The sequence below is a fragment of the Podarcis cretensis genome (assembly GCF_951804945.1).
Source record: "Podarcis cretensis genome assembly, chromosome: 11".
NCBI lineage: Eukaryota > Metazoa > Chordata > Lepidosauria > Squamata > Lacertidae > Podarcis > Podarcis cretensis.
The window spans coordinates 31,850,922-31,868,412 of record NC_137180.1 but is presented as its reverse complement, the minus strand read 5'-3'; the positions used below and the strand labels follow the sequence as shown (position 1 = coordinate 31,868,412).

General features: G+C 40.8%; 1 protein-coding gene across 14 annotated transcripts in view; it reads right to left on the bottom strand.

Moving 5' to 3' along the window:
- MEF2C (myocyte enhancer factor 2C) overlaps nucleotides 1-17,491 on the bottom strand; it is a 173,783-nt gene that overhangs the window by 24,089 nt on the left and 132,203 nt on the right. For all 14 annotated transcript variants that reach the window (XM_079995648.1, XM_079995647.1, XM_079995655.1 and 11 more), the window contains 2 exons: nucleotides 10,307-10,493; nucleotides 8,110-8,157 (listed from right to left, as the gene is read on the bottom strand). In XM_079995648.1, coding sequence (XP_079851774.1) covers nucleotides 8,110-8,157; nucleotides 10,307-10,493 — 235 coding nt within the window. The remainder of the gene's footprint in view (nucleotides 1-8,109; nucleotides 8,158-10,306; nucleotides 10,494-17,491) is intronic.

Here is a 17,491-nt window from a genome sequence, read left to right as displayed (position 1 = left end):
CATTGCAATTCTGTAGATCATTGCCTTGCACTTATCCCCATTTGACTACCTGAAAGCTTTTTTCCCTTCTTCTTTCTATAGAGGGCTATTCATTTACCTCCATCTGTGGCTGGAAATCAATTGCCTCTCTCAGATATTTGTTTTCTGAGCTGTTGTCCTAGACCAAAATTAACATCAAATAGAGCATGGCCATAAAGTGTGAACATTGTGTTTCCCCCTTCTTCAAGGTTAGAGCTGTTGCTATACTGTGTGGTTGGTCTCATGGAGAAAGACACCAAAGGAACTTTGCCATGGCTTTAAGTGGTCCTATAACCCAACAAAACTTATCATACCGCATACAGATGATGGCATCTACATGATACAGGACAGGAGTGGTGAACCTTTGACCCACCAAATGTTGCTGAACTACAAATCCCAGCAAGCATGGCTCTGGCAAAATAATCACAGTTTGGAGGCAACCCTGGTCAAAGAGAAACTAAAAGTAAAGAGCTCCTCCAGAATGGTGCTGTTTGTTTTTTGGTGTGTGTGTGTGTGTGTGTGTGTGTGTATTCCGCAACATGTCATTGGCACAATAATAGTGCATAACAGTGGCATCTTGGTTTACAAACTTAATCCGTTCCGGAAGTTTGTTCTTAAACCAAAGCGTTCATAAGACAAGGCGTGCTTTCCCATAGCAGCGGGGGACTCAATTTACAAACGGAACACACTCAACAAGAAGTGGAACACGTTCGTATTTCAAGGCAAAGTTCACAAACCAAAACACCTACTTCCGGGTTTGTAGTGTTATTCATACAAGTTGTTCATAAACTAAGCTGTTCTTATTGCTTGTAAGCCCCTCTGAGCCCGGCCTTGGCTGGGGAGGGCGGGGTATAAAAAAAAATTATTATTATTATTATTATTATTATTATTAAACCAAGGTAGTAGTGGATTTGTACTGGACCATCCACACATCATTCTGCTTTATTAGTTGTTCTGTGATGCTTCCCCAATGTTACTGCATTATTGCTATCTGGAGAGGCAATTCTGTGCTATAGAGAAACAAAAATAGCCCCCCTCCCTCAATAGGCAGCGTTAAAAGTTACAGGAATTTCAGCAGCAAGCTCTGGGACATGCACTTATTGCATACAAAGTAGTATGCTCATCCTGAAACTTTTGCAGGTACAAACAATACTTAAAGTGGGATCATGTACTGTATATCCACCCCAATACCATAATGAACACAAATCATTATGGATGCACAATTAAAAAAGGACACCTGGATGGGCCCAAAGTGTGGTTCTTCTCAATTTCTATCTATTTACTTTTCTCAAAGTCAAAGCTTCGGCAACTATCAAGAGGCTAATCCGCTTGCAAAGCATGTGGACATCAAGCAGCCAAAGTGATTTAAAGAGAATTCATGTGAAAAGTTAAAGGGAAAGGATTGTTTTAACTCAATAGTGCATGGAGCAAAATCTGGACTTCTTGTTCCAAGGAGTTAAATGCATGGCTTGCTTTTCATTCTGGAGCAAACACACAGCTGCAGCCAAGTATCCAGAAGGCATCAACTATCTCTTTCAATACTCAAGGGTATGCATGAAATCCAGATGTTTGCTGATTTGCAATGCTTCCTTGTACTCTCCCTCTCTGAATAAAAGGACAGATTGCTGTGTGCAGAGAGAAAACACACCACAATCATCTTGGCACCAGCACGTGGATTGGACAGACTGCAGCAACTCAAAAGTTTTTTATTTGACTGTGGGTTCCCAATAAGAATAAACTTAATTGCTTGTTATTTAAGGAAAAAAGTCAATCAATCCTTAAAAAAAAAAATATTCACCTTGAAAAGACTAGCAGCTTCTATGACTCATTTAATAGGAGGGATTCTCAGAGTTGGTGCAATGATTTTACTCTTTCAATCCATCATTGTACCAAGGTAAATATTGAGACATTGTAAATTAGAGAGAAGGTAAGACTGGGAACACTTTTAAAAAGAGAATGATATTAAGGCAAACAATGCTGAAAGAGATGGCAAAGGCCACATTTTCCCGAAGCAGAAACTATCAATGCTCCCCACAGGCTGTTTTTGCTGGAACCTTCAATTATACTTGGAAAGTTACTGGCAGCCAACACACACTCTGGCACACTGATATAAAACTGGTCCTCACAGAAATGGACATCCTTGAAAGTAGTGAAGCTTCACCATCATCTGCAGGCTTCAGTAGGAACCCACCAATACTGGCAAATTACAACTGGTAGACTTATGAAGCCATGAAAGATGGTTGCCTCATCTGAGGGACAAGCTAGGCTTCATCATCAGATAAAGCTGGAAACAGCTCTCTTAATAACATAAGCACAGTGGCGGAGCTTCATGCTCCGGCACCGGGGGGTGGAGAGCAGGCGGGGGCGGGGCTGGCGTGCATCAAGGGGCGTGGTGCACCACCCACAGGGGCCTGACGTGCATCCCGGGGGCGTGGCACACCACCTGTGGGGGCGTGGCGCCCAGCGTGGGCAGGGGGGCAGCTGCGATGGCACCCCACCGGGATTGCGCTGCCGGGGGCGGTGTGCTCCCTCCGCACTCCTCTTCCTCCACCAGAGCATAAGCAGAGTGCTGCTGGATCAGAGCCAAAGTCCATCTAGTCTGGCATTCTGTTTCCACAGTGGCCAGCCAGATGCCATGGGTCACCTGCAGTTCCGGGTGCAAAATGGATTTCAGAACACTTCCCAGGCACACCTGAGTAAATGAGGGGCCGACTGCAGACTGGTGTGAAATGGTGGCTGTATTCTGCAGCAAGTTCACAACATAATGACAAAGCGTTAGGGGTGGATTTATTTTGTTTTATTAGTTGGTTGCAATGCTTGCCCAGTGCAATCACATTACTGCTGCCAGAAGGCAATAATAGTGCAACAAACATGGACAAAAATATACCAGAACATTTGTGGTATAAAAAATTGAGGGCAACGTGGGGTTGGTACTTATTTTGCCAATATGTGTTGACTCTGGCATCCATCGTGTTTGGAGATGCTGTATTTGCGAAAGCTTTTTGAGATGGTTGCATTTTTGATCGTATCCTTGCAGCTAGTGTTTACAGTTTGGCTGCAACCCTACACTCACTTACCTGACAGCTAAGCCCCACTGAACTCAAGTGAGTTTATTTTCCAGGAGACATGTACAGGGTTGCAATGACATTCACATTATTCTGTGTGACATCCCAGTGACCAGGGCATATCTGAAAGCCACTAAAGCACCATCTGGAGGCAAATAATCACATTCTGTACAGCATGTAGCACACTGTCAGAGCTAAAGGAATGTGGAATGCAACTAATAATGTTAGGTTGCCTACCAGTGACACATGTGTATGTGTGTGCGCGTGTTTGCTTAGATTGGCATTGCCAAGGCACAAAGGGGAACTAGGTGTACATAGCATTGATGTTTATGAGTTTTGGGTGCCTCGTGTTATTTTAGGATCTGCTCAGAGTCTCACTACTACTTGCTTCATACTGTGCCTGTTTGGTATAAGCTTATTTGGGCATATTGCCTTCTTTTTCTTTTTTTCATTTTGCAAATCATTCCTTTAAGTTATGTTATTTTGAAAACATGCCCAGAATTCTTCCGGCCTAGAGACCCATAAATTATAAATAGCTATTACCTTCATTTGTATTTAGTTTGAAATGCTAGCAGAAATGTATAATAAATTGATACCCGGCCAACGTGTGACCAAAAGCAGCAAAATGAGTAGTGTAATGCTAACAAGATATAATCTAGCTAAGAGGCCCAATGCTTAAAGCTGGCCAAGTCTGACAATCACTGTCATATTGAGCTTACAATTCCAAGAGGAAGCTTTTATACGGCATCTGCTGCTGCCAGGCACTTCCTGCCTATCACTTCACTTCACATATGTGGTAAAGGTGATGGACTTTCAAGGAGTAGGTGGCCAGGGGAGCATTTTGAATACCTGATGCCTTGTTGAAAATATCTGATTTGTTTAATTTACAGGAAGTCTTCTCTAGTTAGCTTAATGTTTGCCTTTGCCTTCTCTCTCTCTCTCTCTCTCTGTCTCTCTCTCTCTCATTTGTAAGGCTTTTTTCCTGGCAGATTTTTGTGATTACTTCCTATGTAAAGGCAGGTGTAGAATGCAATTCTATCAGAAGCAGTTTGCAGAACACAAAGATCATTTATGGGACATTTTGTACATTAGTTTCTAAAAACTTATTTGAAGAGGGAGGCACTGAAAAATAAAGAATGAACCAGAGAAACACACAGAGACACAGATACACGTATCCATACTTACTGAACATGAAGACTACCCTTTCATTTCATAGCTGGAAATGGGAAGGGGTCATCAGCTTCCATGAAGAGGGTTACTGCAACTTAACACTATAGTAACCCTCAAGGAGCCAAAAGCCCATTAACTTGGCAAAAAGCCCTTCTGCAGCTAGAGTGTTGGGGACAATTACCACCTATCTCCTCCTCCATGAGAATGTTGCAACACATAGCCAGTACAGGGCTTGCAGCATCTAAGCTTTAGATTCGAAGATGTTTGCATGGCACTGGTGATGAGCCCTACATTACTGTGTAACAACAGAATGCAACTACTCATCTTTATTTGGGAGTAAGTGAGACTTGCTCCAGGAGAGTTGATCACACCAGCTTTGTTCCTCCTCAGGCTTTTTAGGTCAGCACAGGATGGTAGCTTAGCCAAAGTTTGGCTACAGACCACGGGTAAGAAGGAGAGACCTTAACCACAATCCTGTGCTTGGACAACACACTAAACCATACCTTGATTAGCTGCTGCTCTGTGCTTACCTAGAAAGTCCCAGGAGGAGCAAAGCAGCCACAGCCTCCTCCTCCTCCGGAGCTAGAAAGTTTGCACTAAGCCATGGTTTAGCTTAGCATGATGTGAAAATTGTTCTGTACCGAAGTTTTCACCCTGGGCCAGCAGGGAGATAATGTAGATAGTTCAGGTCCACATATGCAAATAAGGGATCGAAAGTGACGTTCAGTGATTGGATAGTTACAGAAAATGGTTACTGTTGCGTTCTAGTGGATCTCTATATAAGCAGGCTGGCTGAACCCTTCAGTTCAGTTCTGTTCCAGCTTACAAATAAAGAGCTTCTTTGGAGAAATCGCTGCGTCGTCTGCTATGTCTACCCACTATTCAACAAAAATGATGGCATTGCCATCTCCACTGCCAGACATCTAGTGGGCCAAATGTCAGACAAAGCAGTAGCAGCTCCTCATGATTTTATGGTAAATTAAGTTGAGGACTGCCATTTTAAAATGTACACTAGTGCAAAAGGGAGGCGGGAGGCAGTCAGATAATATTCTGTTCAAAATGACAAATATGAAAACAATTAGATAAAACATGGTCAATTAGATAAAACATCGGTCATAGTGCAAGTTGTAGTATTACTTTAGAGTAGTAGAAATATAGTCTCAGTTCCGTGAACTGTGTGAGTTGGTACAAATGACTTTAATGGGACCAGGATAGCCTCTTTAGAGCCAATAACACATTTGCAATGGGAACACACACAATACATTTACAAAATGTGTTATTCATTTGATATGTTGAGTTTCCCCCTGAGATTTAATACTAATATTCTGTTATTAAGAAAATTATAGGCCAGATAATAGTCAGAGTTCAAAACCCATTTCAATACTTGATATATACTTCTTGACCTATTGTCCAAATTTGAAAAGGATTATGCCACATTTCAATGTGTGTGCCCCTTTAAAAACAAAGCAAACTAATATTTTAAATTTTATAGGTTAATTGCCAGTTGTTTTTTCTCTTAGCTGAGTGTTAAGATGAAGAATGTAACTATAGGATTGTTTTAAAACATGATGGCTTAAGGTCAAACAGTTCTTATTCTTTCCTTTCAATCACAAGTTTCTTGTTTCAAAGAAAGTTGCCAAACCCGTGGCTTTATTTATAGCTTAGCAACACTACTAAATAGGAAGTCCACTCTCATTTTGTTGGCAGTTGTGATGGTCACATGGCATAAGCTACCCAACTGGAGAAAAGTTTTGAACAAATGTACTCTAGCAAACCTGAGATAACCTTGGTTTTAGTTAAAAATACCACTACTGGTATTTAATTGCTTGGGATAATAAAAAGTAGTCACTATTTCCAGGCTCTATTTATGTCTTGGGTAGGTTCCCAAGGTAAAGTTGTGGATAATTTCACGATTATTATACCAAACGTTCCAAACCAACAAAATAGCAGCCTTTTGAAAACATGGGTATATCTAACCTACGTAGGTTTCCCCCCCCCCCCTGTTTCCCATCTTCGCATTACGGTGTAATTTGTTAAAGTAATGCAGGAACTGATGCCCTTATGTTAGCAATCAAAAGTTGCTTCTTTTTATAATTACAGTAGTAAAACTCAAAAATAACTACATTCTTTTTCCTTTGTTGCAAACTGGCTATTTTTAGGTGCCACAGGAAAAATGCAAATGCATGAACTTCTAATTTGACAAAGACTGTATACCCTGGCAAATTGATCCATAAGATCACCCTATCAGCTTCTAAGATGGCAATGGCGACGTACACATGGGCCTCTGTTCCTCAAGAAAAAATGGTCAACAAAGAACTTTTGATATTTAAGAGGGAGAGGGGACTCTCCAAAATAGAACCATTGTTGAATGATGCCACTGTGGCAGACGTTTCAACCTCGTAATGACCTCTCCTCTTCCTTTCTGCCCTACAGCAAATGACTCTTCTTACTGCTCCAAATTTAAGACATGAAGAATGCACATCTGCAATAAGGTCTAAACACAAAAGGAACCAGGATTCTGGGCACAATCACACTTTTTATCTCTTCATATAAACACTACTCTTCCACAGGAAGGAGCCATCAGGACTTTTAATTTTTTTTAAAAATCAAATTCTCCAGTCAATAATATATTTTACACTTTTAAAATAGAATTTCTCTCATTTTCTAGTTGTCAAGAGAAGTCTCTCCCGCCAACTGTCTTTCAAGTCAACAAAACTGGTGATATTTAAACCAATTCTGTATGTAGAGAAATCTCCATTTCAATTCATGAAAGTTACCCTCTCCCAAAGACCAAAAAATCATTCTTGTCACTTTCCTATGAGCAAGGGGGGGGGGGAGAATGCTATGCTTTAACAAACCAGCAGAGGACACTCATTAGTAGGTCAATCAAGTTCCATTCCTATCTTATTACTCTGCAGTTTTCAAGTTTCTCTAACATAAAAGGTCAAGAATCTTAGTACGTGCTTCAAACAGATATCACCAACATGAAACAGAACTTGGTTAACAGAATCAAGAAAAGTGGGGGGAAACTAACAATGAAGATTATCATGCTTTCTACACTCTCTATACTTAAGTGACTGTAGAAACAAACTTTTTTTAAAAAAACAGCACACACATACACACACACACGGCAGTAAAAAGCATAAAATCAACAATAAATTACATTCGTAAAAAGCATCACAAATTCTGCAGCCACAAACTGCATAATGTTGATGCGATGTCAAGATGCTATTTCAGAGGTTTTAATGCTGCCATATCCAATGAGACATCACCAGTCTCCATGGCTTTTAAAAGCTGAAACATGGGAGCGATTAGTGCAGAATCCAAGCATTCACTTGGATAAAAAGGTTGAGTTGTTAGGTAACTCAAACTTGCATTCTTTGGACCCAGTTTCACGAGTCACCTTTTAATCAGTGGTGTAAGCACAATCATGATTTCTGCTCTAACGTAGCATGAGAACAATGGAGTAGGCCCAAGAACCATTCCTGAATCACCCCCCCCTTTTCTTTCCCACCACACACTGGTATGTGACAGCTTCAGTGAGGGATTTGTGAAAGGGTCCTCTGATTACCGTAGGTGACGCCTGATGGGAACTCTTGGTAACGAGAGTCTCCGTGACAGTACATTAGAAGTCTTTTAAAACAACAGCAACAGGAAGTCTTTAAATGCACGGAAATTGGGAAGTTTAATATCGAGAAGGCTCTTGGGAGTAGGATTTTCAGAAGCATCCAGGGTTAACCTAATTCTGCTCCTAATGAAATTATATAGAGTTATTTTAAGACCGGCTTCATGCTAGCTCTCTGTTGTGGAGTCTGCAACCATTTTAAAAGGGGACATAAAACACTCCTCTGTTTACCTGCACTGGTGCCTGCACCGGTTGTGAGGTCCCCACCCATCAGGCCACCTAGGAGAAGACAAATAAAATAGTCAAATGGAGAGAGGAGCTGAAAGAAACCACAAAGGTCAAACAGAAATTACAGCCTGTTCCTCAAAGCAATTCCTACCACCAGGGTACTTATAAAGATCAGGCTGCTTGAGCCATGCTGACTTCTGTCTACATATGTATAAGCGGATCCATTTCCTCTCGAACTGCACAGACATTCTGTCAATAATAATAGTAATAATACCCTGAGCAACTGATGGTTTATATTTCATATTTGATTAAACTTTAGCATCATCTTGACAGCAAGAGTAAAATGGAGTTTGTTGCTTCTCTTGCCTGATGATAAACCCATTTACTTGAGAATAAGTAGTATTTTGTTACAGAAAAGGGTGCTGTTAAAAATAATGGCAAAAAACAGGTGCCCAAATTAGTATTTTTACTTTCAAAATAACATGTGCATCCATAACTGTGTTTAGGTCTGGGCAGCCACCCCCAATAACGCCAAAATGTTTTGGTTTTTTTAAATAAGAAGCAAGAAATGATGCTGCAGTGAGAAGCATCAGGCTTGGCAAGGCTCAGGATGCCCACAGCAGCCCTGGCGCCAATGTGAGGCTGGTTTGCTGCTGCTTCATAATCTATATGCCTCTCACAACCTTTCCAGTCATCTAGTCCAACCCCCTGAAATGCAAGACATTTCAATATTTTGTTTTTGTTCTGCTTTTTTAAAAAGCATATCAGGTACCAGGGATGGGAAAGGCTTTGGCCTGAAACCTTGGAGAACAGCTGCCTATCAAACTGACAGTGCTGAGCTAGATAGGCAGCTTCCTTCGCTCATGTTTCCCAGTCCCACAAAATGTACAGTTATGACACTTTAGGATGCCAGCTGCACATTAGAGCTAGGATCCAAACAGCTCTTTAGGGGACTCAAGTGTTTTTCATGTGTACTGTGAATTTGCATTCCACCCCCTAACGGCATAATCAGACTCCTGCATGACCGGAGTGCATAATATCAGGAACAACAGGGAGCAAATCCTGTGTTGTCGAAGTCTTACAAAGACATACTGGAACACAAATGGTGGTGTATTTTTGCATGACATTCTTGGTATTTTCGCAAGCATCAATGGCTTGTTTTTTCTACTACCTTCCTTACGATGGAGACCTTGCTTGACTTTTCTGAGGTCAACACGCTTAAGGCTGACTCTGCTTCAATCAGACAGAGTGAAGGATCCTAATCCTTATTTATCCTACTTACAGGTGATCCTACACCTGGGTGGATGGCAACGTCTTGCTTGTACAGTGAGACAAACAAGCCAGGAGTTCAAACAATACATCACCATCAGTGAGATTCTAATGACCTGACACATTATCACAAAGGCTGCTTTTAGCCTCTTAACTGTGGAGTCAAATGACCTATTTTGCCAGCAAGGATTAACCTCTCTCGCTACTTCCAACTCATTTCCCAGTTTTTTCTTCTATGAAAGAAGATGTGTAGCTTTTTAATGACATGAAGACAAATGGGCCTAGATTCAGAGCCTACATTTTGAAACAGTCTTTAACAGGACAACAGTGAGGGTAAAAAAGATTTATTGTCAGAAGTCTAAGGGCACTTTCTAAAGAGAACCATTTTACTTCATGTTCGTGAGCAAGTTACCTACCACATGAATATTTGTTCCTTTTGTTGGGTGTCACACAAACATTCCCAGTAGCTTGAGTTCATTAATTCTCTTCATTTTAAAAACATTGTCTTCTTTGGATTAATTATCTTTAATTTCACAAAGGATTTAGCTCTTTTTAGAATTTAACTTTACTTCTTTTTAAATGAAAATTCTGAGAAATGATCTCAGTACCGCCTATACCAGGGTTTCCCAAACTTGGGTCTCCAGCTGTTTTTGGACTACAGTTCCCATCATCTCTGACCACTGGTTCTGCTAGCAAGGGATGATGGGAGTTGTAGTCCAAAAACAACTGAAGACCCAAATTTAGGAAACCCTGGTGCACTCTACCTGGCAGCAATTCTTCAGGATTTCAGACACGAGTCTCTCTTAGTCCAACCTGGAGATGGAAGGGATTGAACCTGGGCTATTCCGAAAGCAAAGCAGATACTCTACCACTAAGCTACAGCCCTTTTCCAAACTTGAAAGTGAAGAAATAGGATTGGGTAGTGCCTTACCTGTGTTTCCTGCACTCGGTGGCCGGTGTGTCACACCAGGAGACATGCTATTCCGCTGTAAGGAAGGGTGGGCCAGAGGCAACAGGTTGGGGTTACCCAATGAGCTTACAGGGTTGCTGTATACCAAGCTGTTGTGGTTGGACACTGGGATAGAAACTGGCATCTCAAAGTTAGGTGGTGGAACAGCCTGTACAAGAGGAAGCGGGGAGGAGGAAACAAAAAACAAGAATAGTAAGGAGGCACAACAGTCTCAGAGAACACTTATGCTACATTTAGTGCAAAGATGTTGTAACCATTGGTTAAAAGCACACAGAAAAGAGTCAGGAACATGAAATGTCACTACCAGCAAGTTTTTAACCTCTGAGGCAGCAATCCTGTCCGACTAACTCATGAGTATGTTCCGTTGAACACAGTGGGACTTACTCTGAGTAAATCCGCACAGCATCAAACTTTGAGAAAAGCCTTTTTAAAATGCTTAATGGATTGTGAATTAATATTTATTTTCTCCCCACACACCCATCTCCTATTTCTACATTTCCTTTGTATTAAAAGACTGGAGAGGTCTTTTCTCTCACAGTTCTGTTTAAAAGAAAACCCTGTTTCATTAAGTTTCAATTTTTAGCTTTCTTCCATTCACTGAAATTGTAATTGCTTACTTGCGGCATCTTAATATGGTGTCATGGAAGAATGTAGATCAAAGACACTTGATTACGATGACTTCACTTTACAGAGAAATATTAGAAGGGTGAGGAATGCAAAAGGGAAGCTTTTTGCTTCAGTCTCAAGAATCTTAGAAGCTTGGGATTATGATCTGCTTTGTGAAAGGGACAAGTATATTGTATTCTTTCTTCTTCTTTTTGCAAAATGTACTCACTTTGCTTGATCTCCACGAATGTATCAGGCCAAATACAGATTAAAAAAACAAGAACACTCATGGAGACAATGGGTTGTATCCAACTAAATTCTACCCAGAGTAGGTCCATTGAAATTAATGGCCTCAATTTAGTCGTGTGCATTAATTTCAGTGGGTCTAGAACTAACATTGCCTGCAACCCATATATATGAAAAAACCAACACATTGGCTTGGCTTCTAAGCTCCCATGAGTGGACCTCCACTGACAAAAAGCTGCTGTTGGAGGAAGAGGTGGAGAGGAGGCAGGCTTTTTTGTTGGTTCTCCCCACCCCACAAAACTGATCCAAAGGGTTGGACAATCTTTGACAGCAGAGGTAGTGGTGACTGCTGCAGGGGAAAAGAAAAATGACAAAAATCAACCCCCCCATCCTACCCGTGGAGGCATCTATTGGATCAAAACTCTTCAATGAATAGGATAGAGGTGAATTCTTCCTCTGAGAAGAATTGAATCTGTGATGTCATAGAGCTGAATGAGTTTGACCCTGGAGAAATTTGTTAATTTAAAAAGAACATAGTGGTGAGTCAAGAGTTGTAATACAGGGCTAGGAATACGCTTTCCCCCTGCAACAAAGGATAATGATACTGAAACTATCTTAAGGGATTATGGCAAGGATGATGACGATTATCATGGTTTTGTTATGGATTCTCCACAAAACCTACAAAGGTAGGCACTAGGTCCCTATCCTGCTCTCATTTATTGGGGAAATATATCAAGTCAGAAATGACAATCTATGCTAGAGCTTGAAGTACACTCAGCACTAAGTTATGTTTTCCCAGTGGAGTTCTACCATAGCTTTAAAATATACTGTTTTTTTATATGTACAAAGCATTTCATGCTTAATGCAGAAGTTTAAAATTCTTAGTAATAATAAATCACATCCAAAGATAGAACCAGCATAAAACAACAACAACAACAACACAACTTCAGTTGGGATTGGTATGTGCAGACTTTCAAGTTATAAAGAAATCTTTGTCAGGCTGAATGGAAATGCATTAGAAGTGTCAAAACAGCATTACTTTATAAGCTGGTTCATATGCTTTGTTTTTGAGCATTCCATAGCAATAACTATGGAAGGCACAATATGACCTGTACTATGGAAGTTGCATGATTAGACCGACCTGTATCAAGCCTAGCTGTTGTCATTTCATTGGGTCTAAAGCAGCCTTTTCCAAAATTTGGCAATTTTGATGGTATTTTTCAATTTACCGTATATGGAAACTACTTGGAAGCAGTGTGACCAACACTGCTGCAGCTGATGCATGGCTGCTGTGTAGAGCAACTTTCACAGGTACATACTGAATAAGGCCCATGATGAGCAATATATGTTTACTCAGTCTCAGATCTTGCCCTTCATAAGGTATAATCATTTTGCAAGTTAAGTATACATCTGTTTGTGAAAAAAGGAACCTTTGGAGCTGAAACTCTCCAGGGAACATTCCCTATCAGTGGAATCTAAGATACCAAAGTCCACAGAGCAGTAGCTGTAAAAAACAATGCACATCACTTACTGGTAATGTTATTATCATTGAGGAAACCAGTTTCTCTCAGAAACTGTTTCCATGTGCATTCATAGGAAGCAACCTAATAAACTTGACTCTGTCTTAGCCAGGAGCTACCAAAACAGCAGAGGTCAATAGGGGGATATAGATAGTTGACCCCTAGGTTTGGGTAGCCAACTTGGGTGTTCTCCAGATGGTGCTGAATTATACCTCCAATCAGACTTGTTAAATACAAGTCATTATTAATATTACTACTAGTAGCATTACAATACCAGTCTGGAGAATTGCAATAGCTCTTTAGGGAGCTGATGGTGATTTGAAAGGTGTTTCTTGTGTTCTCTGTTATCAAACAAGTTTTGCAGGGTTTTTTTTTTAGAAACAATACCAAATCTTGCAAGACCCATTTCACAGAGATGGAAGTGGGGCGAGCCTTGACTCTCGGGCTGCTTTCGACACACTGAAAAAACTAACTCTTGTGCCTCTAACCTCAAAAGGGTAGTTCAAAAAATTGCAATTCACTTGTGCTTCCTCTGCTGCTGCCCTTTTAGAATGTCTGAAGCCAATCTAAAAATAGGGAGAGTCATTGCTGTGTCGCAAAACCCTGGCATGAAATTTCTTCTAACCCAAAATGAAAAATAAAAATCTCTTCTGCTTCCACACTTAACCTGTCTCATGAGGGTCTGGGAGAAGAGCCTGTTTTTCAACACATACACCGCAGCAATGGAAGACGCATGAGTTATGATGAAGGCTTAGTTTCTTAGGAAACGTATGTACCATGTAATTTAAAATATCATACAATTATGTATCCAAGTATAGAAATACAATGGATGAAATTCACCCTTTACAGCTCAGAGCCCAAATGCTAGGATGATGCGACAGGAACTTCTTGGAATTTGTGAGCTGCGAATAGAGTCTAATCCCTCTTCACTTAAAAACAAAAATAAAAAGGGCAAATAGGCTGAAATTGCAACCCAAGTCAACAGCTCTTCTCTTACACAACAGAGCGAAGATTTCAGTCTTTCTGGGTGATTCATTTGCAATCAAAGAGCTACTTCGAATTCAAAAAAGCCTAGAAGTGTAGTTTATTGCTGCACAAAGCCTCCAATAGCAACTTCTTGTTTTTATTTATTTTATTTCTATCCCACCTTTCTTCCATGAGCAAACTAAAGGTTGCACGCATTGGGTTCCCAGGAAACCATCTCTCATCCAGGAACTGAAGGCTCACACCTGATTAGCTTCCACAAAGGTGCTGCCTTTGTGTCTTTGGGCCTTGGGATTTTACAGTTTGCCGTTATGTAGTAGAAACCGGAGATTTTGGATAGTAAATAGTACACAATACAAAGCACTCTCAGATCACCACTGCTCCCCTAAAATCAAGACCATACACACGAAATGGCAAGCTGTTTTTAAAAAATAATTATTTTGAATTTCATACCTGCCAAGACCCAAACAGGCACATGTAAGTGTCTACAAAATGAACCAATGTCAAAGTGGATGTAATAATTCCATTTCCAAGTCGCTTTAGTGAACAGGCTAGCGTGAAGCCACTTGACCTGGCAGGGTGCTAAGAGATTTGGAGAACCACACACATGGCCGCCTGCCCACATCCTTTCCTTTCTGTAGGATCAGAGGGTTTGTGTAGTCTTTCATCATGGTCACGTATCAAAGTGAATTTGAGGGGAATGCTTGGTTTACCATGCATGTAGGAAAAATGTACAACTGTGTTCCTTTGCAACTCCAGTTTATTTCAGCTGGGCTTGATTACACTTAAGACAAAGGTGGATTGTTCCCTATAGCTTTTAAATGTTCAAGCTCTATGCTAGGGCAGAGTGAGGTGGCAAGAATTGGGAGGATATAAAAAGCATTTCTGGATATGGCTAGGGAATGATACACACAGGTGGGAAAATGAGCTTATAGAAAAGGGGGCAGACAGACAACTGGAAAAGGTGTGGATGACCTAGTCATTACGTTACAATAAAGAGAAAAGAAGCTTGTCCATGAATACCTGTCACTCTAAAAGCCAGGCTTGCAGTACTTTTCTACTTATGGATAATACATATGCAAACAAGTTATCATAAAATAGCACCAATTTGCCTAAGAAGCATAGAGTAAAGCAGCTGGTTCTCAACTGTACTTCATTTGAACAAGCAGTTTTGTATCTGTCTTGAGGCCAGTTAAGTCAATGGAAAACTCTTGTTTCAATGATCTTGTGCTATATGAAAACATATGTAGAACCTCAGAAACCCTTTGGCCAATCTTGGGTTGACTGCCATGAACATCCTTTTAATTGTTCCCATAAAACTTTCTTTTTCATTACAATGGGGCTTGTGCAGAGAGTTTCCCAGTGGAATGTGTCCATTATGCCACACTATCTGTCTTCTTTGCCAGAATTACCAGTGACTGCTGCCATGTTCAATTTGCATCCATCTCAAAAATCACAGAACAGATCAAATACAAATTTGTAAGGGGATCTATTTGGTATTTCCGGACAACTCAAACACTGGCAATTTGGAAAAAGAGCACCTGAAATGCTTTGCAGTCATTGACTCCAGTGTAGTGCAGTGCTGAAATGGTCTTGCTTTCTAATTTCAACCTGTCATGACCTTAAAAATACATTATGGTAAAGTGACCTTCATAGCTGCATTTCCTTATAAGCTTTCAGAATCTTTTGCAGCCCAAATAAATGTATAATTGCTATCAGATGTTTTGGCCGATGTGCACATGAATCCTTTCTAGACTATCAAAATAGCATTTCATAACCTCTATTCCCTGGGAAATACATTTCTGGCCTTGTTCTTCTTTCCTTATAAGCCCAGAAAAATGGCTAAACAGGTATCATATTTCCCCCCTACAAATCATTTCTGAGTCCTGATTACCTTGTTAATTTCCTTTCTCATTGGTAAAAGCTGTCAGGCCAAACTGAGTGATGAACTCAGGCCCTGTCTGCAATACTGGTGATGGTGGCGGGGGCAGAGTGCATAGGACTGATGCAGCTTGGAAGGACCTGGTGTTCCTGTGATCAGATGGACACCTCAATTCATGATTGCACCCATATGTATTTTGGAAGCTGCCCTAAACTGAGTCATACCATTGGTCTATCTATTGTCTACTCTGACTACAGGCAGTTCTCCAGTATATCAGGCACAGATACTAGCATAGCTACATGATCAAACATGGGACCTTTCACAAGCAAAGGATAGGCCCTCCCTGCAATGGTGAAGGCCATTGCAAGTGCAGATGGTAAAGTGCATGTGAAACACAACTGAACCACTGCTAACATACACTTAACCTTAGGATCTAGGTACAGTATTTCAGTTCTCCAATTGCATTTTGTACTAAGGCATGGACACTGATTTCGTCAAGTGTGTACCATTTTTTAATTCTTGGAAGCAGATACTCAATCCTTTCTTTCTTCCTGCTTCTGAATAGTTTAACAGGCTATAAGAGACTCCTCTACACGTTATGAGAGTGTCATGGATTTTCAACTTGGGCATCCATTCTAGAGTACAGAATGTAAATTGAGAACCAGCCCTTAGAGCTGCCTGATGTGAACATGCTACTTTAGATACACAGCCACTTCTCTAAGAGATATATCATTTTCTGTGATGATGTCTCTTGTGTAAAGGCCTTCTTCTCTAGCCTCATGCAGAGAATAAAAATGGACACATCAATGCCAGCACTTAAAAAAGTCCTCTGCTGCATTTTCTTCAAAGAGGTTATGGCAATGTAGGTGGTTGTTCCATCCCTGCTCCTTTACTCCAAACAAAGGCTAAAGGATGGTGTCTGGTCCAAGGTTAGCTAGTGAGCTTGCTGGATGAGTAATGATTTGAACCTCAATCTCCCTGTTCCTCACCTTATCCTCTAACCACTCCACCACACTGGATCATTTTAGGTATGTTGCAGGCAGACCACAGAGGTAACATTGACTGCAATCTCATGAAAATCAGAAGATGTGGGTGTGTCCACAAATGTGAAAACACGATATGGAGATATTAAAACACACACTCTTTTTAAAAATAAAATCAAACAAACTGATGCCCAATGCTGCCCTTTCAAAGGTTTGCTCTAAATGTGGGTTCTGTCAGAAAAGGGGCATGCCTTATTCAGCCCAACTTGCAACTTCTCTCTCAGATGGCTGCAATGTGTGGCCACCCCAGAAAAAAGGGAACTGTTGTAAAAGGTAACACAATAAAAAGTGGTCCATTGCATATCAAAAGGAATGTTGGAGGTGGCCCCTGGCGAGATCACACAAGAGATCATATAGGCTTAGGACTGAGACACTCAGACAATGTCAGCATGGTAACTGGTGTGCAAACTAGGAACTGTGGCATTCACATACCTGCTGTCTTGAGCACACAGATTGTGCAGATTGTCTTCACTGTAAAAAAGCCCTGTTGTGTTCTTGAAATGGCCTGGCTAAAGGCCAGCCCACATATCATTGTGTGCACTGCAAGCATTTGGCTGTCACACAACAGCTTCAGCTCTGGGTATGAGCAAGCATGAAGAGCAGTTACTATGCTGGAGATAGTTGTGTTGATTTGGGCTGACCCAATGCCTTTCATCATGAAATTTTAAAGCTAGTTTGCGCTCCATATTTTTATTTCAACTGCCAGCCGTAAACTATGAGACATATGCATTAGGAAACACACAAAGCCCCTTCACACACTGTTGAAAGGAAACACATTTATCCCTCTTCTTGTTAATACTTGGGATATGGGAAATTCAGTCTATTTCTGGTTCATATCACTTTCCTTTGTGTTGATCCATAAATC